This window comes from Notechis scutatus, chromosome 1 (genome assembly GCF_049901735.1).
Source record: "Notechis scutatus isolate UNSWTSFEM ecotype Mainland chromosome 1, rNotScu1.2, whole genome shotgun sequence".
NCBI lineage: Eukaryota > Metazoa > Chordata > Lepidosauria > Squamata > Elapidae > Notechis > Notechis scutatus.
The window spans coordinates 8,571,683-8,596,922 of NC_142009.1; the positions used below are offsets into that span (position 1 = coordinate 8,571,683).

The 25,240-nt window shown below is 43.4% G+C and overlaps 1 protein-coding gene across 6 annotated transcripts in view; it reads right to left on the bottom strand.

Moving 5' to 3' along the window:
- VMP1 (vacuole membrane protein 1) overlaps nt 1–25,240 on the bottom strand; it is a 150,466-nt gene that overhangs the window by 116,893 nt on the left and 8,333 nt on the right. For all 6 annotated transcript variants that reach the window (XM_087956321.1, XM_087956325.1, XM_087956303.1 and 3 more), the window contains exons 2-5: nt 14,933–15,034; nt 13,304–13,439; nt 6,501–6,591; nt 3,305–3,415 (exon numbers count right to left, since the gene is read on the bottom strand). In XM_087956321.1, the coding sequence (XP_087812447.1) occupies nt 3,305–3,415; nt 6,501–6,591; nt 13,304–13,439; nt 14,933–15,008 (414 nt within the window). In that variant the 5' untranslated portion in view covers nt 15,009–15,034. The remainder of the gene's footprint in view (nt 1–3,304; nt 3,416–6,500; nt 6,592–13,303; nt 13,440–14,932; nt 15,035–25,240) is intronic.

Genomic DNA, 25,240 nt, shown 5'->3' on the forward strand with positions numbered 1-25,240 from the left:
TGAAGAAACGGTAAAATTTCCAACTCCTGTTGCATCCACTGTGGTCATAAGCCAAGAATTAGTATGTATTAGAAAGAAAGAATTAGAAAGTCATGGATCAAGTGTTTTTAATCAGGGCGTATTTGGTCCAAAATGTCTGTTGCTAAGCAAGACAGTTGTTAAGTGAATCAGTGCAGTTGTTTAAGTTAGCAACACGGCTGTTAAGCGAATCTGGTTTCCAGTCGTTAAGTGTGAAAAACAGTTAAAAGTTGCTTTTTTCAGCACCGTTTAACTTTGAACAGTCAATAAATGAACTGTTGTAACTTGAGGTCTACCTGTATAGCCAATATCCTTCCATGAAGAATTAAAGATATGAAGGCAGTTTTAATGAAACCCAACTTTCATGATGGCCACAAGGCCGGCAAGTAAGAAGAAAAATGAGATAAAAAAATCTATATATATATAAAAGTGAAATACCACTCACACATCATCACAAAATCTCCAGAATCGTAAAGCCTACAAACTTGAAATTTGGCACGTATATTCCTCTTGGCTTCTAGGGGCTCACTAAGAAAGGATTTTTCGAAATGACCATCAGAGCGTAAGTATTTTCTATATTACTATTATTAACACGCTCTGATGCTAAGGAGTTCTACTCTCCCTCCCCACCTGAAAAGAAATCTCTTCCAAAAGCAAAACACAAGCAGAGGAGAGTTTTAGTTTCACAGCACCAAGCAGCTTTAGTACAGAACAGTTGAGCTAAGCCATGGCCAGGCTCCTTGCTGTTTCCTTCTTGCTCACACAGCAAATACTGTTTCACTTTCCAAACAGCCCTCAACTCTCTCACACACTGACAGGACGCTAGCCAGATGAATACCGATGGATGCTGGTAGGCAGAGGCAGAATTTTGCCCCCTTATTTTCCACCCCCAAAACTAAGCCTCACCACATAGTCTTGTAGCGAAGCACGGGTAACAAGCTAGTAAAAAAATAAAGCAAAAAAAAGGAGGAAATTAAACCTTTCAGAGGTATCAACAGCAAGGAACACATTTCACTGAAAGAGCCAGCTGATTTTGTTTGAGGGGAAAAAAAATACTTATTTTTCTCTTTCAGCCCATTTTGCACAAGTGAAGCATGAGGCGCTACCGATGAGGTTTCCTCTATTTTGAACTGTTACCCTTCTGACAGCAAATGGCCACGATCCAAAACCAACCACGACATTCGATTCCAAAGAAGCAAAAAAATAGTTTTCCAGATAACGAAAGTGAAAAAAGGAAGATGCCGACTCTTGTGGTTTGGCTCCCACCCTGCACCAAACCGTAAAATCATTTGCATGCTTTTGGCAAGGCGCACTGGCGAGAACACAGCCACTGTAAAGAATTTTAACCTAGAACTCCCAAGCACGGGTTAACCAGGCGCAAAGCGACAGAACAGGAAGATGGAAACAGAATGACTGGAAGACGGGGGTTTTCAGGCACAGATTCAACCTGGGAATTTGGATTGTTTGGAACCACAACTGGAGAAGTTCTAACCAACTTTGTCTTGTTTGGCTTCTGGGTTAGTTGGTTGGCTGGAGGGCTGATGTGTTGATTTGTTGGTTTGTTTATAAAATGTATAGGCCATCCCATCTTACCTCAAGATAACTCTGAGCAGCTCACAGTCATAAAAACGGTATAAACTGTATAAACTAAAAACATTCTTTAGTCTTCCAGCCCATGATTGGATGAAGGAACTGTGGTAAGGCATTTTATATATACTTTTCAATAGAAGAGAGTTGTCCCAAAGGTCCTTTTTTTACAAGAAGCAACTGGACTTTCTGGTTTTTCTTTGAAGACGTTTCGCTTCTCATCCAAGAAGCTTCTTCAGCACTGACTGGACGGTGGGGAATGGAAGATTTATACTCCTTCATTCATTTATTTATTCCCTTCCATTCCCCACCATCCAGTCAGAGCTGAAGAAGCTTCTTGGATGAGAAGCGAAACGTCTTTGAAGAAAAACCAAGAAAGTCCAGTTGCCTCTTGAAAAAGACCTTTGGGACAACCACGACCTGGAGGACTGAGAATCTCCATAGACAATAGAAGAGGGTATTTGTAGCTCAGGGTTGAACTGTGGGATCTTTGATGCACTCTGAGCTTGGTGGTTTTCTTGCAGGACGTTTCATTACCCAACTAGGTAACATCATCAGTGCTACTGCTGATGTTTCATTACCAAACTAGGTAATATCACCAAGTGCCACTGTGTGAATGGTCTTCATGACCCCTTGAAAGTTCATGTTTCAGAATGAGCAGCATCCCAAACTAGTGTTTTTCAACCTTAGCTATTTTAAGACATGTGGACTTCAACTCCCAGAATTCCCTAGTCAGCATAGCATGGCCGGGGAATTCTGGGAGTTGAAGTCCACACATCTTAAAGTGGCTCAGTTGAGAAACGTTGTCCTAAGGATATTTGTGGGTAGATACGAGTCCAGTTCTCCAGGTATCCTGAAAGGAAAAAAGCTGCCAGGAATCCAAGCATCATGCTAAGCTCTAATTTGGCTCATAATGTTGTGGGAAGCCAACCACTGTGTTTTGTAAGCCACTGTTCGTAGTTTAGCTTAACGTATGAACCCATCTGACTACAGCGGATTCAATAAGCCAAGATTAAGGAAAACCCAGTCAGAGGATACCTGGCCATATCTCCTTCTTAAGTAATAAATTGTAAAGGTAGTCCTTGACTTACATTTGAGCCCAAAATTTCTGTTGCTAAGTAAAACATTTGTTAAATGAGCTTTGCTCCATTTTATGACCTTTCTTGCCACAGTGAAGTGAATCGTTGCAGTTGTTAAGTTAGTAACACGGTTATGAAGTAAATTTGGCTTCCTCGATGACTTTGCTTGTCAGAAGGTTGCAAAAGGTGATTATGTGACCCTGGGAGATTGCAACCGTCCTAAGTACATGGCAGTTGCCAAGCATTTCAATTCTGATCACAGGAGCATAGGGATACTGCAATGGCTGTGTGAAAAAACAGTCGTAAGTCACTTTTTCAGCGCTGTTGTGATTTTGAACAGTCACTATATAAACTGTTGTAAATCGAGGACTACCTCTATATTCTGCCCTCTAACTTTATTCTAAACCAGGACAATTAGATGCTTAATTTCTGTAATTGCTTCAGTACTATTTTGATTAAGTTTAAACTCAATTATCTATTTAATTTAAACTCCTCTCATCCAAATCTATTTTCCTCTTGCCTGCCACAGTGAGATAGATCATGCAAATGTGCTTATTTTCCCCAATTTCCCCCAAAAAATTTTAGCGAAAAATCTCAACCTTTGAAAATGTTAAACTTACCAAGTAGAGCAGAAAGGTGTGAAGACCAGTTCCAAGCCCCACTGAGGACAAGATGCCTAACCCGGCCCAATAGGCGCACCATAAAAGCCTTTTTTCCATATACTCCACATACTGAGGAAGAAGCAAAATCAAAATAAAAATACATTCATCAACGGTCTAAAGCAGGGGTCTCCAACCTTAGCAACTTTACGACTTGTGGACTTCAACTCCCAGAACTCCTCAGCTATGATTCGGCTGAGGAATTCTGGGAGTTGAAGTCCACAAGTCGTAAAGTTGTTAAGGTTGGAGGCCCCTGGCCTAAAGAAAACACGTCCTAGTGATTAGAATGCAGTATTGCAGGCTGACTCTGCCCACTGCCAGAAGTTCGATCCTGACCAGCTCAAGGTTGACTCAGCCTTCCATCCTTCCGAGGATGGTAAGATGAGAACTCAGATTGTTGAGGGCAAGATGCTTACTCTGTAAACCGCTTAGAGAGGGCGGTAAAGTACTTTGAAGTGGTATATAAATCTAAGTGCTATTGCTGCTGCTATTGGCAGAGATCCATGAAGCTCGGTTAGCCTCAGCTTATGTCAGCCTCTGTAGCTTCCAAAGGTGAGGCAGGGAGGCGAATTGTTTTAATTCAAGCTCGGATTAGATGTCTCTTTCTCGTACCTACCCTCCTTTCAAAACAACCTACTTCTTCGCCGGCTTAGAGGCAGATAAGAGAAACCTTATCCCTCTCATCCCGAATTAGAAGCTTAAGAAAACGAACAGCGGCCTCATTCTAATTCAAGAATCTCCAGAGTAAGTGGGACAGATGCTAGGTTGTTTTCTGGACTTCGGGAAAAGCTGATAAATAGTTATAGCTTTTGCTTCTTTTTTTAAAAAAAGTGTACGGTAGCAATACAAGAGAATGTTCGTAGTCACGGCTGAACTATAGGGTCCTTGGTGCTGTCTGAACTTCGTTGGTTTTTTTTTTGTAGACCTTTCATTACCCAGCTAGGTAACATCATCAGTGCCAGAAGGGTGTGGGGATGGCAGAGAGGAGGAGGACGAGCAGGAAGGACTATGGGGTCCTTGGTGCTCTCTGAGCTTGGTTGTTTTCTCGCAGATGTTTCATCACCCAACTATGTAGCGTCATCAGTGCTTAGAAGGGAGTTTCCTCTCTTTTTATATATTAGTGGCTTGCCCTTTCAGTGTTTGTGGGAGTGTTTTGGTGGTTCCTTGATTAAGCTGTTGTTTACTCACTGATTATTTGTCTGAGTTCGTAGTTCCTTGATTCGGTGTTGTTTACAGCCTGGTTGTTGATCTAGTATTAATCGCAGTGTTACCACCAAGAACACTCTCACCAGTACAAACAAATATGGAGCAATCCTCACTCCCTTCTAGCACTGAAGATGTTATCTAGTTGGGTAATGAAACACCCAGAAGAAAACAACTGAGTTCAGAGAGCAACCAAAGACCCCAAAGTGTACACTACTTGTTAGCAGCAACCTACTAAGCATATGAAGCCTAGTAGTTGATTAAGATATGAGAGGTAATATGGGACAATGGTTAAAATGCTGGACTAATATCTGATAAATCCAGGGATATAAGAATCTCCTTGTACAGCAATTCCATCTATAGTAGGATTCCCCAACCTTCTTGGCTTTACGGACTGGTGCGGGGGGGATGGAGAGGGGATTGTTTTGCACAAGCAGTGGGCACACGGACCTGCTGCTCATACAAATGGAGCATGCATGTATGTGCCTCTTGCTGCTTACACGTGTGCTCACCTGCCACTTCGGCAGCCCAGTTCTGAATGGCTCAAGATCCGGTGGTGGGCCGCAGCCCGGGGGTTGGGGACCCCTGACCTATAGGGTTATTGCGAGGATAAAAGTGTCAGGGTCTCGAGTAACACAACCCCAAATGAAACAGCTCCGAGGCACAAGGTCTCCTCTATTAGGGTATGTCAAATTGGCACAATTCCTTCTGGTTTTCCCCCCCAATTAGCAATAGCAATAGCGCTTAACTTATTTTTAGTTTAGCTTAGTTTAGTTTACTCTATTGTCATTGCACTTCGTACGACAATATTAAATGCCATTTTCTGTGTACATTATAACTATAAAGATAAAACACAAAGACACACCCTTCACACTCCACACATTGAATTGAAAATCCCTGATATTGCATTAATATTGCACCATATAGTAGAATTCAACAGAGCTACTGCCCTGGGATAGAAGCTGTTTTTCAGCCTATTTGTCCTTGTTTTTATTATCCTGTACCCTCTGACAGATGGTAATAGTTCAAAAAAAGGATGCCCAGGATGAGATGGGTCTTTGAGAATGTTTTGAACTTTCTTAAGGCAGCAGGAGCTATAAAGCTCTTCCAAAGAGGGGAAGAGGGCAACCAATGATCTTCTGGGCAATGATGTTAACCCTCTGGAGTGCTGTCCTATCTGCCACTGTGCAATTGGCAAACCATACACAGGTGCAGTAAGTTAAGATACTCTCTATGGTGCAGCAGTAGAAGGTCACCAGCAGTTTTTCATTCAGTTTTATGTAGTGCTTCATAATGCTTTACAGCCCTCTCTAAGCAGTTTACAGAGTCAGCATATGGCCCCCAACAATTTGGGTCTTCATTTTACTTTGGGACCTTGGAAGGATGGAAGGCTGAGTCAACCTTGAGCCTGGTGAGATTCAAACTGCCTAATTGCAGGCAGCCGGCAGGCAGCAGAAGTAGCCTGCAATACTTCATTTTAACCACTGCGCCACCACAGCTCATTAAAAGCAAAAGTTTATCACTTCCCCAGAGGCTTCAATCACACGGTCCAATCAGCACACAGTCCAGACATGGGATGGTGCCAGTCTCCACCTCCCAAATCATCTACACACTCGACCTTGGTTCCCAAGGGAAAGAATATTGCTTTGGCTGTAGCGCCCCAGATATTTCTACACACACACCCCACTCTCTATCCCTCATCTCCAGTCTGTGTCAGCACTGAAGCTCTGAAGAAAGGGGAAAAAAACCCAGTAGGACAGAAAGATGGCCACTGTCTAGCCAGCTTCAGGGTTGACAAAAAAAGGTTCAAAAGAATCTTTAAAGCTCTCATCTGGTTTGGTACCAATGTGCTATACTTACAGCTTGGATAACAATAAAAAAAGTAGGGAGAGAATGTACGTAAACCCTCTGAGAATTCAGGAAAACACCGGATTAACGTTGTGCATGTATTTACCCGTTGATGGGCTCCTTCGATATAATACGTAGATGTAAGAATGGCAAGCAGCAGCAACAGGGACACCACTATCCTTCGGCGATGCCACAGTCTGAGGGAAAGGAAGAAAAACTGCCGTTACAATCGCAGATCTGGAAAAAGGAGCGCAGATAGTCCTTGATCTGCAACTGTTCATTCAGCGACCATTCCAAGTTATAATAGCACCGGAAAAAGTGACTTCTGACTGGCCTTGCACTTAACGACGACTGCAGCAATATTTTAATAATGTGATCAAAATTGAGGCACTGTACATAGCAATAGCACTTAATACCACTTTACAGCCCTCTGTAAGCGGTTCACAGAGTCAGTCTATTGCCCCCAACAATCTGGGTCCTCATTTTACCCATCTCAGGATAGAATGATAGCGTGGGCAAAAAACTTCGGCTACACAACAGAACTGGATGAATAGCAGAAGTTGTGGGATAGGACCTATAAATTGACAATGTCAACTGCACACAAAGGAAACTTATATAAAATGTTTTATAGATGGCACCTAGCACCGGAGAGGCTGGCAAAGACGTTTAAAGACAAATCAGTTAAATGTTGGAAATGCCACCAGATACCTGGGTCATATTATCATATGTGGTAGACATGTGTAGAGGCAAAAAAATACTAGACAAAAATACAAATGTAGTTGGAAAAGATGACAATGCAGCCTACTGACTTAAAACCAGAAATATTTTTGTTGGGGATGTTACCCAAATGCTCTTCAAGGGCAGCCCCATGTAGAGCACGCTGCGATAATCTAACTGAGAGATGACCAGGGCATGAGGAACTGTGTGCGCTGGGGTCTCCCCATCCAGGTATAAGGGCGCAACTGGTGCACAACACAAAATTGAGTAAAAGCCCTCCTAGCCACCACGGTGACTATGACACCTGCAGGAGTCATGAATATAGGAGAACCTCCAGATTCTGCACCAGGCTCTGTTTGGGGCCGTGCATCCACATCCAGAAAGAAAGATGCTAAACAATGGAATCCTGAGGTCAAGATGGATTTTATTTAAATCAAGTCTATTATAAATCATGATTTAAATCACTAGCAAAAAGGCTTAATTTAAATCAACTCGATTTAAATCATATTTTTTAAAGAGCCACTGTCATCTCTGTCCCACAGCAGCTCTTTATCTGACCAACTGTTGACTCCCTGACAGACCCATTCACTTTAATGGGACAGCTGATGATGCGGCAGTGATCCAACAAGGTGAGGGATATGGTGGGCAGCAGGTGTGTGGATACCCACTAACAGGCGCTGCCCTGATGGATCTAAAATAACAGGTGCTCTTTAAATGGTGCTCTTTAAGGACTCATTCTTGCTGGTAAGTTAGAATCTTTAATATTATTATCTGCAAACAAAATAAAGGTTTCCTATTTAGCTTGCAGATCTTGGATTCATTGAATGAGCTCCTGCTACGTAACTAAGCTCAATTTCAGGCTGACTAAACTAAATTATTAATGTATCTTAAATAGAAAACTATCTTTAGATAGATTTTTTACTCCAAAAGCATTTTATTAAAATAAATTTGATAAAAATAAAAAGAAGATCCAATTTAAAATTTAAAAATCCGATTAAAAAAAACAACAACCCATAGATTTTTACCCACCCTGCCTGAGGTTGTCCTATTCTTTATGGGACATATACCAGGCACAGCTCCAGGGTCATCGTTCATAAGAGAATATGCTGCAAAGGACTTTCACCAGTGGAACTCAATGTTCTAGGGTAGGGCAAAAGACTAATAGTGTAAATGATTACCCTAATTATAAATAGATCGTTGATGGAGAAATGTCCTATATCTGGAAGAATAAAAGTGGCAACGAGCAGAAGACAAGACTATGGAACGTGATCCAGCGTGCCAGTTTCAAAAGCCTTTTGGCTAATTCTGTGGATGTCCCAAGTAGTTAAACCTCATTCATTCAACGGCCGGAAAGAGGAAGAGTCAGACATGATTTAGCCTAATGGAGAATAGCTGATTTGGGGCCAAAGTCCTCTTTTAGCGGTTGGAATACAAGTTCCACATAATCCTGATCTTTGCCCAATGAAGAATTAAAAAAAAACACCACATTGTAATGTTAAAGTGAGAAACATCTGATTCCCCCAAGCTAGCTAAGAAAAGGCTAGATGGGGAAGACAGGAAAAAGGAAGAATTAAAAATAATAAATCTCTCTATATATAAAAGCGAAAGACCACTCACGCACCATCACAAAATCTCCAGAACTTACAGCCTACAAACTTGAAATTTGGCACGTATGTTCCTCTTGGCTTCTAGGTGATCCCAGGATATTTAAAAATGACCATCAGAGCATTAGTATTTCATATATTATTAACACGCTCTGATGCTAAGGAGTTCTACTCCCCCTCCCCACTTGAAAAGAAATCTGTTCCAAATGTAAAACACAAGCAGAGGACAGGAGTTTCAGTTTCAGATCAGCAATCAGCTTTAGTACAGAACAGTTGAGCTAAGCCACACCCAGGCTCCTTGCTGTCTCCTCCTTGTTCACACAGCAAATACTGTTTCAATTTCCAAACAGCCCTCAACTCTTTCACACACTGACAAGAAGCTAGCCAGATAAATACTGATTGGCTGATGGATGCTGGTACACAGAGGCAGAATTTTCCCCCTTATTTTCCTCTCCAAAAACTAAGCCAGATGACATAGTTTTGTAGCGAAGCACGGGTATCGAGCTAGTAAATAAATAAAATAGCAAGCTTAGAGGTTGTCCTTGATTTACAACAGTTCATTCAGTGCCTATTCAACATTGCAACAGTACTAAGTGACTTACGGCCGTTTTTCAAACTTACGACAGTTGCAGTATCCTCACGGTCATATATGTATTTATGCCGGCTGCACTGTCTCAGGTTATGTGGTCACCATTTGTGACCTTCCCAGTTGGCTTTTGGCAAGCAAAATCAATGGGGGGGAAGCCAGATTCGCTTAACGATGGCAGTGATTCGTTTAACAACTGTAGTAAAAAACAGTCATAACATTCTGAACAACTGTCTTGCTTAGCAACTGAAAATTTTGGCCCCCATCGTGGTTGCATGTTGAGAACTACCTATATAGGGAATATGGTTTTAAATTTGTGAGATTAAAGTGCTTGGGGTCAAACTCCAGAACAGGTTTATGGTGAAAGAACTGGCTAGTCCATGATGAACAGTTCACTGTCATCTATACAGGTAGCCCTCATTTTACGACTGTAACTGAGCCCAAAATTTCTGTTGCTAAGTGAGAAATTTGTGAAGTGAGTTTTGGCCCATTTTACCACCTTTCTTGCCACAGTTGTTAAATGAATCACTGCAGTTCATTTAGTTAGTAACCTGGTTGTTAAGTGAACCTGGCTTCCCCACTGACTTTGTGCTTCAGAAGGTTGTAGAGTAGAATAGAATAGAATAGAATAGAATAGAATAGAATAGAATAGAATAGAATAGGAATAGAATGTAGAAGTAATAGAATAGAATAGTAGAATGGAATAGAATAATAAAATAGAATAGAATAATAGAATAGAATAGAATAGAATAGAATAGAATAGAATAGAATAGAATAGAATAGAACGGAACAGGAATAGAATAGGAATAGGAATAGAATAAGAATAGAATGTAGAAGTAATAGAATAGAATAGTAGAATGGAATAGAATAATAAAATAGAATAGAATAGAATAGAATAGAATAGAATAGAATAGAATAGAATAGAATAGAATAGAACGTAACAGGAATAGAATAGGAATAGAATGTAGAAGTAATAGAATAGAATAGTAGAATGGAATAGAATAATAAAATAGAATAGAATAATAGAATAGAATAGAATAGAATAGAATAGAATAGAATAGAATATAACAGGAATAGAATAGGAATAGAATGTAGAAGTAATAGAATAGAATAGTAGGAATAGAATAATAAAATAGAATAGAAGAATAGAATAGAAGAGAAGAGAATAGAATAGAATAGAATAGAACACAACGTAACAGGAATAGAATAGGAATAGAATGTAGAAGTAATAGAATAGAATAGTAGAATGGAATAGAATGATAAAATAGAATAATAGAATAGAATAGAATAGAATAGAATAGAATAGAACAGAACGTAACAGGAATAGAATAGGAATAGAATGTAGAAGTAATAGAATAGAATAGTAGAATGGAATAGAATAATAAAATAGAATAGAATAATAGAATAGAATAGAATAGAATAGAATAGAATAGAATAGAATAGAATAGAATAGAATAGAATAGAATAGAATAGAACGTAACAGGAATAGAATAGGAATAGAATGTAGAAGTAATAGAATAGAATAGTAGAATGGAATAGAATAATAAAATAGAATAGAATAGAATAGAATAGAATAGAATAGAATAGAATAGAATAGAATAGAATGGAATGGAATGGAATGGAATGGAATGGAATGGAATGGAATGGAACGGAACAGGAATAGAATAGGAATAGGAATAGAATGTAGAAGTAATAGAATAGAATAGTAGAATGGAATAGAATAATAGAATAGAATAATAGAATAGAATAGAATAGAATGGAATGGAATGGAACGGAACGTAGCAGGAATAGAATAGGAATAGAATGTAGAAGTAATAGAATAGAATAGTAGAATGGAATAGAATGATAAAATAGAATAGAATAATAGAATAGAATAGAATAGAATAGAATAGAACAGAACAGAACAGAACAGAACGTAACAGGAATAGAATAGGAATAGAATGTAGAAGTAATAGAATTAGAATAGTGGAATGGAATAGAATAGAATAGAATAGAATAGAATAGAATAGAATAGAATAGAATAAACAGAGTTGGAAGGGACCTTGGAGTACTTCTAGTCCCAACTCCTTGCTTAAGCAGGAAACCCTACACCATTTCAGACAAACGGTATAGTTCCAAAGCAGGCAAATTCAAGGAGATAAATAGGTACCACTGTGGTGGGAAGGTAACAGGTTATAAATACGAACAGTTGCCAACCATTCTGCATTTTGATCAAGATGATCATGGGCAGATGGCGAAGGTCCTAATTATGAAAAATGCTTGTAAGTCAAACTTTTCAGTGCTGTTGTAACTTTGAACAGTCACTAAAGGAACTGTTGTAAGTTGAGGGCTGCCTGTACAGCTTCCAATATAAGAAAGGACATTGAGTTCGAAAAGCTTAAAAACGATTCCGTGACATAGTTTACCAGCCTAGTTTCCATTTCTGTAGATCCCAAAATTATGATGAATTAAAAAGATGGAAAAAAACAAACAAACCCGTGACCTATAAAATAATCTAGGGCATTCCTCCCAATATGATGTCCTCCAGGTTTCTCAGGACATCAGAGGACTATAATCCAACCCAATTTAAAGTCTGCAGAAATAAAATAAAAATTGCTCCGCTTTCGCAGGTAACCGTAGGCCAGTTGTTTCCTTCGCTGTTTCCAGGGTGGTCTCGCGGGCCAGAGATCTAAACCCCCCCATGGGCCAGCCCCTGGGTCTTGAGTTTGACCCCCTTGCTCAGCAGCATGCAATGCCAGTCCTGTTCACCAGAAGTGCTTCCTGTTTTATGTAAAAGGGAGAACATTTATCCAAATTCTTGAACTAACCGAGGCCCAGGAAATTTGGAGTTGGGCAAGTGGAGAGAGCTGGAGGACCAGGGGAAGGAAGGGTATCTAGATAGACAGAGGGAACAGTTTATGCCTTTCACCCAAGCGATGTTTTGTGCAGGGGTGGGCTTCAAAAATTTTAGCAAGAGGTTCTCTGGCTGGTTGCTGGGTGGGCATGGCCATGGTGGACGTAGCCTAGTCGGCCTCCTGCACCACGGTGGGGAGAGGGGGACGTTTTTGCCCTCCCTGGGCTCTGGAGGGTTTTCTTGAGCCTCCAGGAAGGCAAAAATGGCGTCCCCAGACTCCGGAGGCTGGAAACAGGCCCGTTTTCACGACTTCCTAAACTTCCAGGAGGCCCATTTTTCGCTCTCCCTGAGCCTCCAGGCAGGCCTTGCCCTTACCTGCACCTAAAATGGGCCACATGGGCAGGGGTGGGATTCCAATTTTTTAACAACCAGTTCTGTGGGCGTGGCTTAGTTTGATGGGCGTGGCTTGGTGGTCATGGGACTGGGTGGGCGTGGCTTGTGACTAGGTCATGGGACTAGGTGAACGTGGCTATATATTAATCACCTATCCATTAAATGTTACTGGCTGGGCGTGGCCAACTCAACATCACTCACATCGAGGCATGCATCTCCTCGCCTGGCCTCTCGTGACTGTGGGGATGCTGCAACAGTCGTAAGTGTGAAAAATGGTCATAAGTCACTTTTTTCAGTGCCATTGGAACTTTGAATGGTCACTCCACACAAGCAAAGTACCAGCAAAGGAGGGGAAAAAAACTCCAGAGACGTTCCTGAGACAGGAAGTCTAGTCTTGCCAAGAATGTAATAAGGGTTAATCGAGAGGCAGTTTCTGTAAGCAACTCCAGAATGTTTCCTTCCTGCCTTCCTTACAGGATTAGCCCAGTAATTTCTTCTAACAACCGGTTCTCCGAACTGCTTAGAATGTTAACAACCGGTTCTAGCGAATAGGTGCGAACTTGTAGAATCCCACCCCTGCGCATGGGGATTCCTGGCAGGGGAGGGGAGGGGCAGGGTAGGCGGGGCCAGACAGGAGTGGGATTTGGGAGTTCTCCAAACTGTGCAGAATCTTAGCTAGGGGCTCTCCTGAACCCCTGCAAACCCCCAGCAGCCCTACCCTTGGTTTTGTGCCCACACTTTCTTTGGGGAGGGGTTTCCTTCTCTCCCGGACTTACTTGAGGGTCCACTCTTTCGTGTTTATTAAAGTTTCCAGGAAGAAATACTGCAAGGTAAGAATCGGTTTTCCCCAGAGGACGATACTCTGACGTGCTTCTCGTTCTTTCTGCCTTGGGTCACTCGACAAAGAAGGCTCTGGAAAAGGAGAAATGGGAGAGAATGTAATCCTCGGCTTACAACTGTTTGTTTAGTGACCGTTCCAAGTTACAATGGCCCTGAAAAATGCGACTTAGGACCATCTTTCGCAGTTACGGCCATTGAACCATCTCCATGCTCATGTGATTTACATTTGCATGCTTGGCAAAGTGACTCATATTTATGACGGTTGCAGTGTCCCGGGGTCATGCAATCCCCTTTTGTGACAAAGTCAAGGGGGAAGCCAAAATCACTTAACAATCGTGTTACTAATTTAAGAACTGCAGCGATTCACTTACCAAAAGTGGCGAGAAAAGCCATTAAATGGGGCAAAGGTTTTATCCCTAGACTGTGAGAATGTTGCATAAGTGGCTGTAAGTCACCTTTTTCAGTGCAGCTGTAAGTTTGGCCACTAAACAAATTGTTGTAAGTCGAGGACTACCTGTGAACACATTGTAGAGGTAATCCTCAACTTACAATTCATTTAGTGACCATTGAAAAAAGCAGCTTATGACCATTTTTCACATTTACAACCGTTGCCGCATTCCCATGGTCATGCAATCAAAATAGAATAGAATAGAATTCTTTATTGGCCAAGTGTGATTGGACACACAAGGAATTTGTCTTGTACTCTCAGGATACATAAAAGAAAAGATAAATTCATCAAGAATCATCAGGTACAACACTTAATGATAGTCATAGGGTACAATAAGCAATCGAATCATACTAGGAAACAGTCCATATAAATCGTAAGGATACAAGCAACAAAGTTACTGTCCTACAGTCACAAGTGGGAGAAGATGGGTGAAAGGAAGGATGAGAGGATTAACAGTAATAGTCGTGCAGACTTAGTAAATAGTTGGACAGTATTGAGGGAATTATTTGTTTAGCAGAGTGATGGCGTTCGGGAAAAAACTGTCCTTGTGTCTAGTTGTTCTGGTGTGCAGGGCTCTATAGCATCGTTTTGAGGGTAGGAGTTGAAACAGTTTATGTCCGGGATGTGAGGGGACTGTAAATATTTTCACAGCCCTCTTTTTGACTCGTGTAGTATACAGGTCCTCGATGGAAGGCAGGTTGGTAGCCATTGTTTTTTCTGCAGTCCTAATTATCCTCTGAAGTCCGTGTCTGTCCTGTTGGGTTGCAGATAGAGGTGCAGATGATAGACATCACACTTGACAAAATTCATCACACTTAACAAAGTGACTCATATTTATGACATCGCCAATGTCCCAGGGTCATGTGATCCCCTTTTGCGACCGTCTGACAAGTAAAGTCAATGGTGGAACCAGATTTACTTAACAACCGGGTTGCTAACTGAACAACTGCGGGGATTCGCTTGACAACTGGGGCAAGGAAGTTCGTAATATGGGGCCAAACTCCCTTCACAAATATCTCGCTTAGCAACGGAAATGTTGGGCTTGATTGTGGTCGCAAGTCGAGGACTACTGTCCTTGTTTCGTTCTGCAGGAATGATTGTTACTGACCCACCGTACCTAGAAACCTTCCGTTGTGGTGTTCTTTGCTCATCGCAGTGCGCCTCAAGTCAAAACTTCTTCCATTCTCTGCCATCTCATAGGCCAGTCACTTCGCGGTGCCTAATATCAAAATTAAAACACAATCACCAACCAGAATTATGATGTAGAAATCAGCTTGAAGACAAAAAGGCCCATTTCGGTAACCCAGGAACGGTTACAGAAATTGGGAATATCTAGTACAAATGAAAACAAGGACTAGGAGGGACAGGATAGCAACCTTAAAATATTTGAGACTCTAAAAAGAGTACAGAGAAGAGCAACAAAGAGGATTAGGGGACTGGAGGCTAAAACATAGGAAGAACGGTTGCAGTAGTATAAATGAAAAGGAGGAATGATAGTAATCTTAAAATACTTGAGACTCTAGAACAGGGTTCTCCAAAGTTGGCAACTTTACTTCAACCCCCAGAATTCCCCAATCAGCATTTATACCAGGGATCTCCAAACTTGGCAGTTTCTGGCTGAGGAATTCTGGGAGTTGAAGTCCACAAGACTTAAAACTGCCAACTTTGGAGGCCTCTGCTCTAGAAAGAGTGGAGAGAAGAGAAACGAAGATGATTAGGGGACTGGAGGCTAAAACATACAAAGAACGGGTGCTGGAATTGGGTACGTCTAGTATAAATGAAAAGAAGGACGAGGTCGGACATGATAGCAGTGTTAAAATATGTGAGGGGGTCTTACAAAGAAGAGAGGTGGGTCAAACTATTTTCCACCAAAGCACCAAACGGCAGGGCAAGAAAAAATGGAAACTAACCAAGGAGAGAAGTCACCTAGAACTGTGGAATAATTTCCTAATGGTTGTCCCAAAGGTGCTATTTTTTTTTCAGGAGGCAACTGGACTTTTCTGGGTTTTTTCTTTGAAGGCGTTTCGCTTCTCATCCAGGAAGCTTCTTCAGCTCCGACTGAAGGGTCGAGAACGGAAGGGCTTATACTCCTTGAAGACAGCTGGTCGTTATTGGAAGGAACATAAATCTGCAAGGAATATAAATCTTTCCATGCCCCACCCTCCAGTCACACCAGCTGTCTGCAAGGAGTATAAAGGAGTATAAGAAGCTTCTTGGATGAGAAGCGAAATGTCTTCAAAGAAAAACCAGAAAGTCCAGTTGCCTTTTGAAAAAAGCACCTTCGGGACAACCAAGTGGCCTGGAGGACTGAGCAGCTCCATAGACATTTCCTAATGGTGAGAGCAATTAACTATTCACCCTCTGCAACCCTCTGACAAGCGAAATGGGAAAGCCGGATCCCCTTAACAACTGTGTGTTATTAACTTAACCGCCGCACTGATTTGCTTAACAAACGTGGCAAAGAATAGCCATAACATGGAACCGCCCTGCTACTTAGCAATGGAAATCTGAGGCTGACTTGGGTCATAAGTCGAGGACTACCAGTACAGGGGTCTGTTTCATTCATCCATACAAAGAAGAACCGCCTAATATAAAGCCAAAAAAAAATGACTGGGGGAGAGGGCTGGGAAGAGCTCTAGTGGCGCAGTGGTTAGAGTGCAATAGTGCAGGGTACTTCTGCTGCCTGCCGGCTGCCTGCAATTTGGCCGTTCGAATCTTAGCAGGCTCAAGGTTGACTCAGCCTTCCGTCCTTCCGAGGTGGGTAAAATGAGGACCCAGATTGTTGGGGGCAATAGAGGCTGACTCTGTAAACTGCTTAGAAAGGGCTGAAAAGCACGGGGAAGCAGTATATAAGTGTAAGTGCTTACGTGCTGCTTATATTGGTATTGCAGGCAAACTCTGCCCACTGCCAGGAGTTCGATCCTGACCCGCTCAAAGCTGACTCAGCCTTCCGTCCTTCCGAGGTGGGTAAAATGAGGACCCAGATTGTTGGGGGCAATAGAGGCTGACTCTGTAAACTGCTTAGAAAGGGCTGAAAAGCACGGGGAAGCAGTATATAAGTGTAAGTGCTTACGTGCCGCTTATATTGGTATTGCAGGCAAACTCTGCCCACTGCCAGGAGTTCGATCCTGACCCGCTCAAAGCTGACTCAGCCTTCCATCCTTCCGAAGTGGGTAAAATGAGGACCCAGATTGTTGGGGGCAATATCTCAAACCCCCCCACTCCTTGTCCCTTGGCCTGGGGCTGTTTACATTCATGGGTCGGGACGCCTCTGTCTACAAGGCGTTCTTTGTCACCCATATCAAAATATCAACAATGCTCCATTGAGCATTGGCGCATCGCGTCGTTTTTCTGCTGGACGGTGCGCTTTCCAAATCAGGAGAGCGTGCTTTGCAATTGCGATCTTGTGGCACGACACACCAGCCGGCTTTGGTATCCAGAACCTTTAACCCGCGATGTCCTCCTTATGACGTTTCAAACAGATGGCAGATGGCGGAAAGGAAGGTTGAAATGGGACACGATGGCTGTCTCCATATGTCTGAATGGCACTTTAGGGCTGTCCCACTGTGGAGACCCTGAGGGTGAAAAACAGTCCAAAGTCACTTTTTTCAGTGCCATTGTAACTTCAAACGGTCACTAAACGGATGACTGTAAATTGAGGACTACCAGTCTATAGATTTAGAATCTATAGACTTCTAAAATTCTCCTCTTGGTCTAGGTCAGGGGGGGGGGGCAAACTCCAGGCCCGTGGGGTGCTTAGATCTGGCCTGGAAATAACAAAGGACCAGCCCTCAGTGCCTCTGCTAGTGAAAATGGAGCTTGGGGGGGGTACTGTGGACCCCCCCCGCATCCCAATTTCAGCCTGGACAGCCTCCTGCAGCCCTCTGCTAGCAAAAACAAGAGCTTGGGAGGAGCTGCGTGCTGTTTCGGTTGTCAGAGGGCTATCAAAACAAACTAAAAACAAAGAAGGAGAAATATTCCCCCTTTTGCATTTGAGCATGCAAGAAGGGACAGGAAAGGAGAAAGGGAAAGAGGAAAGACAAAGAAGGGAAGATGGGAAGAGAGCAAGGAAGGAAAAATAAGGAAAGAGGGGAAGGAAGAAGGGAGAAGGAAGAGGGAAGGAAAAAGAAGAGAAGGAAGGAAGGGAGGGAGGGAGGGAGGGAGGGAGGGAGGGAGGGAGGGAGGGAGGAAGGAAGGAAGGAAGGAAGGAAGGAAGGAAGGAAGGAAGGAAGGAAGGAAGGAGGGAAGGAAGGGAGGGAGGGAGTCAACTCATAAAATATTTCTATGGTCTTTTTAGTGTTGCCAACAGAAAGGGAGGGGGGAGTAGTGGGCAACTTGCATTCCATAAATGTTTTCAAAGATAGTTTCTAGGTGACTGAAGTTTCTGCCGTGCAAAATTCTAACTGGAGAGCATGATTGATGACTCTGGGCTATGGATGTGTCCCATTGGTGAATATGAATTATGATACATCCAGGGGGTGGGGGGAAACCAGGGTCAAGGGTGACAACGAATGATGTGTCTCAGAGTCGGCTACACCCAGGCGCATGTTTACTCCGAATAAATCTTCTTAAAGTTTTGAAAATTCGGCTACAGCCTCATGATTTAAAGGGGGATAACTACTGGAGTCCTGACCGAAGGGCGGAAGGAAGGAAGTTTATAATGAGGGAGGGTCTGAAGGAAGTCCTGCCTTAGTACTTGGCCACCACAGGTGCCCCCCGACATGAATGACATCTAGCTGGCCACATCCACCCCGGCCCCCTTTCCTGTCCAAGAAGGGACAGGAAAGAAGAAAGGGAAAGAGGAAAGAAAAAAGAAAAAGAAGGGAAGATGGGAAGAGAGCAAGGAAGGAAAAATAAGGAAAGAGGGGAAAGAAGAAGAAAGAGGAAAGGAAGAGCTTTGGTGGTGCAGTGGTTAGAGTGCTGTACTGCAGACCACTTCTGCTAACTATCAGCTGCTTGCCATTTGGCAGTTCAAATCCCACCAGACTCAAGGTTGACTCAGCCTCCCATCCTTCCGAGGTGGGTAAAATGAGGACTCAGCTTGTTGGGGGCAAGAGGCTGACTCTGTAAAAACCACTTAGAGAGAGCTGTGAAGCACTATAAAGCAGTATATAAGTCTAAGTACTATTGCTATTGCTAAGGAAGGAAGCTTCCAAGTTTTGATCACGTGACTGTGGGGATGCTGCAATGCTTGTACATGTGAAAGATGGTCATGAGTCATTTTTTTCCCCGTGCCTTTGTAACTTTGAACGGTCACTAAATGAACTGCCGTAAGTCGAGGACTCCCTGTACATCTCTGAACAGCTCCCTGAATTTTTAAGAACTTTTCCAATGGTCTTCCATTTACTTTCTGACAAGCGAAGTCAATGAGGAAACCAGATTCACTCGCCCATCTTGTTACTCACTTCACAAGGGCAGAGATTCATTTAACAAGAGAGGTCGTAAAATGGGAGAGAACGCACACTTAACAACTGTCTTGCTTAGCAGCTGATATTTCGGCCTCCGTTGGGGTCACTGAGGACCACCTGTACATTAGAAGCTCTGCCCCTGTTGAAGGCACTGAGGAATCTGGTAAGGAAATAATCTCTGACAACCAAACTCAATGCATCATGTCTAGCATAATGTAATTAGTTGCGGCTCACACAACACACTATGCTTAAATTATAGCTTAGGAGCCACGTTGCTTAAGTACACACAGCGCATTAGCCAAAACAAGACAGGCTGTGATTTAGTGCAATATAAATCTAGTTAGTGTGTGCTCTAGGGTACTGCTTTTCAGTTAAGGGCTGAGTTTATAAATGGACTATACCAGGGGTGTCCAACCTTGGCCACTTTAAGACTTGTGGACTTCAACGCTTTGCTGGCTGAGGAATTCTGGGAGTTGAAGTCCACAAGTCAAAGTGGCCAAGGTTGGACACCCCTGGACTATACTTTTCTTGAGGGAGAAATGAGGGAGGTGTTTAAGGTTAAGGTTTCACGGAGAAATGAGTCAGAGGCTATATATATATATATTGCTTTCTTCAGATCCTTGGGAAACTGAAATAGAGTTGTTTTGTACGACACCTACCCCAAAGGCTTCAGATTACGATTACGGGGAAAGGAATTTCAAATAAATGTTGTGTAAACACATCCTGACACTCTGTTTACACATGGCTGGGGTCCAGGAGTGGGCTTCCAAAATTTTAGCAAGGAGTTCTCTGCTCAGTTGCTGGGTGGGCGTGGCCATGGTGGGTGTGGCCTAGTTGGCCTTCTGCACCATAGTAGGGGAGGGCGTTTTTGTCCTCCCCGGACTCCCGAGGCTTTCCTTGAGCCTCCGGGAGAGAGAAAATGGCCTCCCCAGGCTCCGGAGGCTCTCTGGAAGCCAGAAAACGGGTCCATTTCCAGCCTTCTCAAGCTTCCAGGTACCTGTTTTTCGCCCTCCCCGAGCCTCCGTGTGCGCTCTGCACGTACCTCGCATCCAAAACAGGCCGCGTGTGGACTCCTGGGAGGGGAGGGGCTGGGTGGGTGGGGCCAGCCAGGAGTGGGATTTGGGGGTTCTCCGAACTGCACAGAATCTTAGCTCCCGAACCCCTGAGAACCCCCCACCAGTCCCACCCCTGGTTGGGTCTATGACAGGGGTGGCAAACCGTTTTGGGCTCCCGTGCTGAAAATTGTGCACGTGCTCGTGTGCACTCAGAAGGCAATGCGCGCCCCCCATGCCCCCTGCACATGCGCCCCCCTGCACCACTGCGCATGCCCGCACAACCCCCGTGCGCCATGCATCTCTGTGCATGTGCACACAATTGCCCCCGCATTCCCCCGCATTTCCTGCGCCCCCCTCCGATCCCCGTGCATGCGCGCCAGATACCAACCAGCTGTTAGGCAGGCAGCGTGCGTGCATGCGCAGTGAGGCTCTTCCGGGCGACCTCTCATGTGCCGACAGAAGTGGCTCTGCGTGCCACTTCTGGCACATGTGCCATAGGTTCACCATCACGGGACTAGCACGTATGTGTGAGAGGAACCTTTACCTTTATAGATAAATAAATAAAGCACTTCTTTCAAATCATTGTCAAAATATGAGCCTCTTAAAAGCTACATTTCTGAATGATTCATCGGACACCCATTATGTTTGTTGATGAGGTTTTTTTAAAGGAGATTTTGTCTGAAATGATATATAGGGTCTCCTGCTTGAGCGGGGGGGGTGGAGTACAACAGGGGTCGCTAACCTTTTGGACCTCAGGGACCACCAAACTCATAATTTTAGATCCCAGGGGCCACTAACTGGTTCTGTGGGCGTGGCCTAATTTGTGGGTGTGGCTTAGTGGTCATGTGACTGACTGGGCATGGCTTGTATGTAAATATTATAAATATTTATATAAATAGTGAATTTTTTTTTATAAAAAAAGCAACTTTACCCAAAATCAGTCAAAGCAGACAGGCATATTGAGTTGCTCACAGAATCACAGATTCATTCAGAAATCTATCTGTCTGCCATCGGCTAGCTCAGTCTGTCACATAAAATTTGCTTGCAAGCAAACTCACAAAATTAACTCACAACACACCATGCATGTAAATATTGCATTTTTTTAATTTAAAAAAAGAGCAACTTTTACCCAAAATCAGGCAAAGCAGGCAGATTGAGCTGCTCACAGAATCATTCAGTGATCTATCTGTCATCGGCTAGCTCAGTCTCTCAAATTTGCTTGCCATGAGTCTGCACTGATTTGCTTGCAAGCAAACCTTCAGTCCTAAGGGAGGTTCAGCTGTTCTTACAAGCAGAGCCGAAGATTTAAAGACTAGCTAGAAAGCAAGAAACCCAACCAGTTCCTGCTTCCTAGCTAATCTAAATCTCCCGGCACAGCAGAACAGATGATGGTCGGAAAAAGGAAAAATAGCAACTTAGCAGAAAAGTTTGCCGGGTAAGGAGTGAGTGGGTGGGGAGGGTTCCCGTGGGCCATGTGGGCGGTGCAGCCTTGTATTCCTGAGAAGCCTGGATTAATTGCTTTGGCGGGGTGCTCTGGGGGTGAGATTTCTCTGCGGCCCACCAAAATTTTCTCATGGCCCGCCAGTTGGCGACCACTGGACTAGAAGACCTCCATGGTCCCTCCCAATTCTGCTTTATTCTGTTATTCTTTCTCCCCTTTTGAGATGGGGGGGTTGACGAAGACCCATCAAAAACTCCTAGCAACCAAATTACATTTCCATTTCAACAACAAAAAAAACAACCCTGAGGGTTTCTTTTATTATTATGTCTTGAAGCAACAGCAGCTTTTCTACTGGTGGAAAAAGAGAAATGGGAATTTATTCAGCCTGCTCCCCACAAGAGTTGCGATGAAGTTTTAAAAGGGGAAGACAAAGACTGAGATGGTGTGGAAAGATTAAAAATATTTTTCGTTTAAAGAAAAAAAAAAAAGACGGTATATTTTTAATGCTGTGAACACCCAGAAAAAGATTTTCAATTACATCCAAAATTAGAAGAATAATTAGGACAACTTGGATGGACGTTTCCAAAGAGGGATAGAGTTGCATAAGAGAAAAAATTACTTTGCTAACAAGGGAATACGGTATAAATACTTCACCATGGTCCTACTTTTATCTGAAGTTCCTGTTTGGCTATGAGGATCAAGCCTTAGCATATCTAGAAATCTTATGACCGTTTTTCACACTTACAAGTGTAGGAAGTTAGCACCCACCCTTCTCCTAGGAAAATGAAATATATTTAGGATATGCTAAAAAGGCAGAATATTTCCCCTAAAAAGAGAAAAGTAAGAAACTCAGAAGCAGAAAGTCACCTCAGAAGCAGACCCCCACACCTTTGTTGATGGGCGGGTCATTAAAGCTTGGGCCAGAGTATTCTACATAACAAAGCCCTCTACCCATCTCATCACCTGGCCTGGGAAGATTGCATCAGTCAGCACTCAGGTGAAGCCATGTGAAGCCATGTGGTCCAGACAAAGCCTACAAAGTTAGCTAAGACCCCGCCCCCTGGGAGTCTGACAGCCAATGGGATGCATTTCTTGCACAGGAACAGGAAGCGCTAAGGTGGGGCCCAATAGAGGTTATAAAACTAAGGGTCTTGCAGAATCTCGGCCCTTCTTTTCCTTCACCCAACATCTTGAAACATGTGATTGTTCTTTTCACTTTGGAGCTCCAGGCCATGTGGTCCTGTCCACCATTAAACCATCTTTCCAAAGAAGCCTCCATGTTTCCAGTGTCTTTCTTCCCCACTTGGAACTGAACCCAGAAGGATATTTCTTCCAACACAACCATTGCAGAATCCTCCTGGTCGTGTGATCAAAATCCAGATGCTTGGCAACTGACTCATATTTATGACGGTTGCAGTGTCCTAAGGTCATACGATCCCCTTTTACGACCTTCTGACAAGCAAACGTGGAAGCCAGATTCACTTAACAACCGAATTACTAACAAATATTGCCAGAAATGACTGGGGGGAAAACTCAACTTAACTTTCTTGCTTAGCGATGGAAATTTTGGGTTCAATTGTACTGGTAAGGTGAGGAGGACCTGTATCTTGCTGTAAGCCACTCAAAGTGGCCTTCGATGGGGGGCGTATGAATTTGATAGTCATAATTATTTTTTTATAAAACAACTTTTCTCAGTGCATCAGTCAAAAAACATCAGACCAAATGTTCAAGAATGAGTAACGACCAGAGGCAATGAAAAAGGCAAATTCAGTAACATCAAAAGGCTGAGGACACGATCTCTTGAGACAGGAGGGCGATTTGGGAAACTCCCACCTCACCTGAGAGGGCAGGGCCATTTGGGTCCTTGCCAAAGCACAAGGTGGCTTACACCCAAATAGTCTCCTACAATGCAGCTGAAGTGCCTATTATGCAGGCAGCCTTCGACGTGCAACCAGTAGTGACGGTTCCAAGTTAACAAGGGCACTGGGAAAAAGCGACTTATGACAGGTCCTCATGCTTATGACCCGTCGCTGCACTTCCCCCATCCCCTCTATGGTCAAGCAAGCATGTATTTTATGACGGTTGCAAGCCAACTCCAGATCATGCGATCACCATTTGCAATTTCACGGCCAGCTTCCAACAAGCGAAGTCAACGGGGGAGGGAAGTTGGATTCGCTTAACGACCATGTGATTCGCTTAATAGCTGCAGCAATTCCGTTCATAACTGTGGCATAAAAGATCGCAATGGCACTTAAAGACTTATTTACCGCTTCACGATGCTTTTTACAGCCCTCTATAAGCGGTTTAAGAGTCAGCCTCTATTGCCCCCAACAATCTGGGTCCTCATTTTACCCACCTCGGAAGGACGGAAGGCTGAGTCAACCTGGAGCCTGATGAGATTCAAACTGCCAAATTGCAGCAACTGGAAGTCAGCAGAAGTAGACTGCAGTACTGCACTCTAACCACTGCGCCACCGCAGCTCAAAAGATCAGAAAATCTCACTTAAGAACCACCTTGCTTAGCAATGGGAATCCCAGTCTCCAATTTGATCGTAAGTTAAGGACCACCTGCAAATCCGGTGAAATTCCTTCTGGAAATCCCTCAAAATGTGGGATTTTTAACAGTAAATCCCCCGGCCCCAATCATGCAGGTACATCCATTCCCTTTCACAATCCATGTTTCATTATTTTTAGTCTGTTCTTGCAGATCATTCTACAGGTAGTCCTCAACTTATGACTGGTCACTTAGAGACTGCTCAAAGTTACAACTGGGGGTTACTTATGACCCGGATTTAAAGTTGTGATGGTTGGGGGGACCCATGAAGGCACTTGACTAAATGTGGGTTCCTTGGCAACCCAGGTGGCATTTACAGCTATTTGGAGTAACCCCAGTCACGTGATTCTGTTTTATGACGGTATTGCCCCAAAAAACCCCAGCATCTAGTTCCGGTTTTGGGCGAAACTGCCCCCATAAACTGCCCCATCAGTTTGCTTAACTACTGTGGCCACCTCTTTACATCTGCTGCGAAAAAAAGGTCATTAAATCGACTTAAGACGGTGACGGGAAGGCTCCACGACAGTTGTAAGTCAAGGACCACCTGTAATTCCTGATTTTGCTGTACGCCACCCCAGAACTGCCTCGTGTGAGATGGGCAGCCAGATAAACGGGATAAAGAAAGAAATGCAGAGAGCCAGAAATATGCAGGTCATCATAAAGTCATATATTCAAGCCCAACTGCCTGTTCTCAGCCGAGGCAAAAATGACAGAGCTATCTGGCCTTGTACAGTGCAAACGCTGATCACGGCCCAAAGCACTGAGAGAGAGAGAAAGTTGTGTGTCCTTAGGTGACTCTTGGAGCAACAGGTGGTCCAAGAGCAACTGCCCCAGAAGTTTTGCCAATCATATACAGCAAAGGACTCAAGATCGATCCATCCCGTTTCCCCTAAAATACGACCTACCCTGAAAGTAAGTCCTAGCTTGATTTTTACACGGGAGCCCAATATAAGCCCTACCCCCAAAAT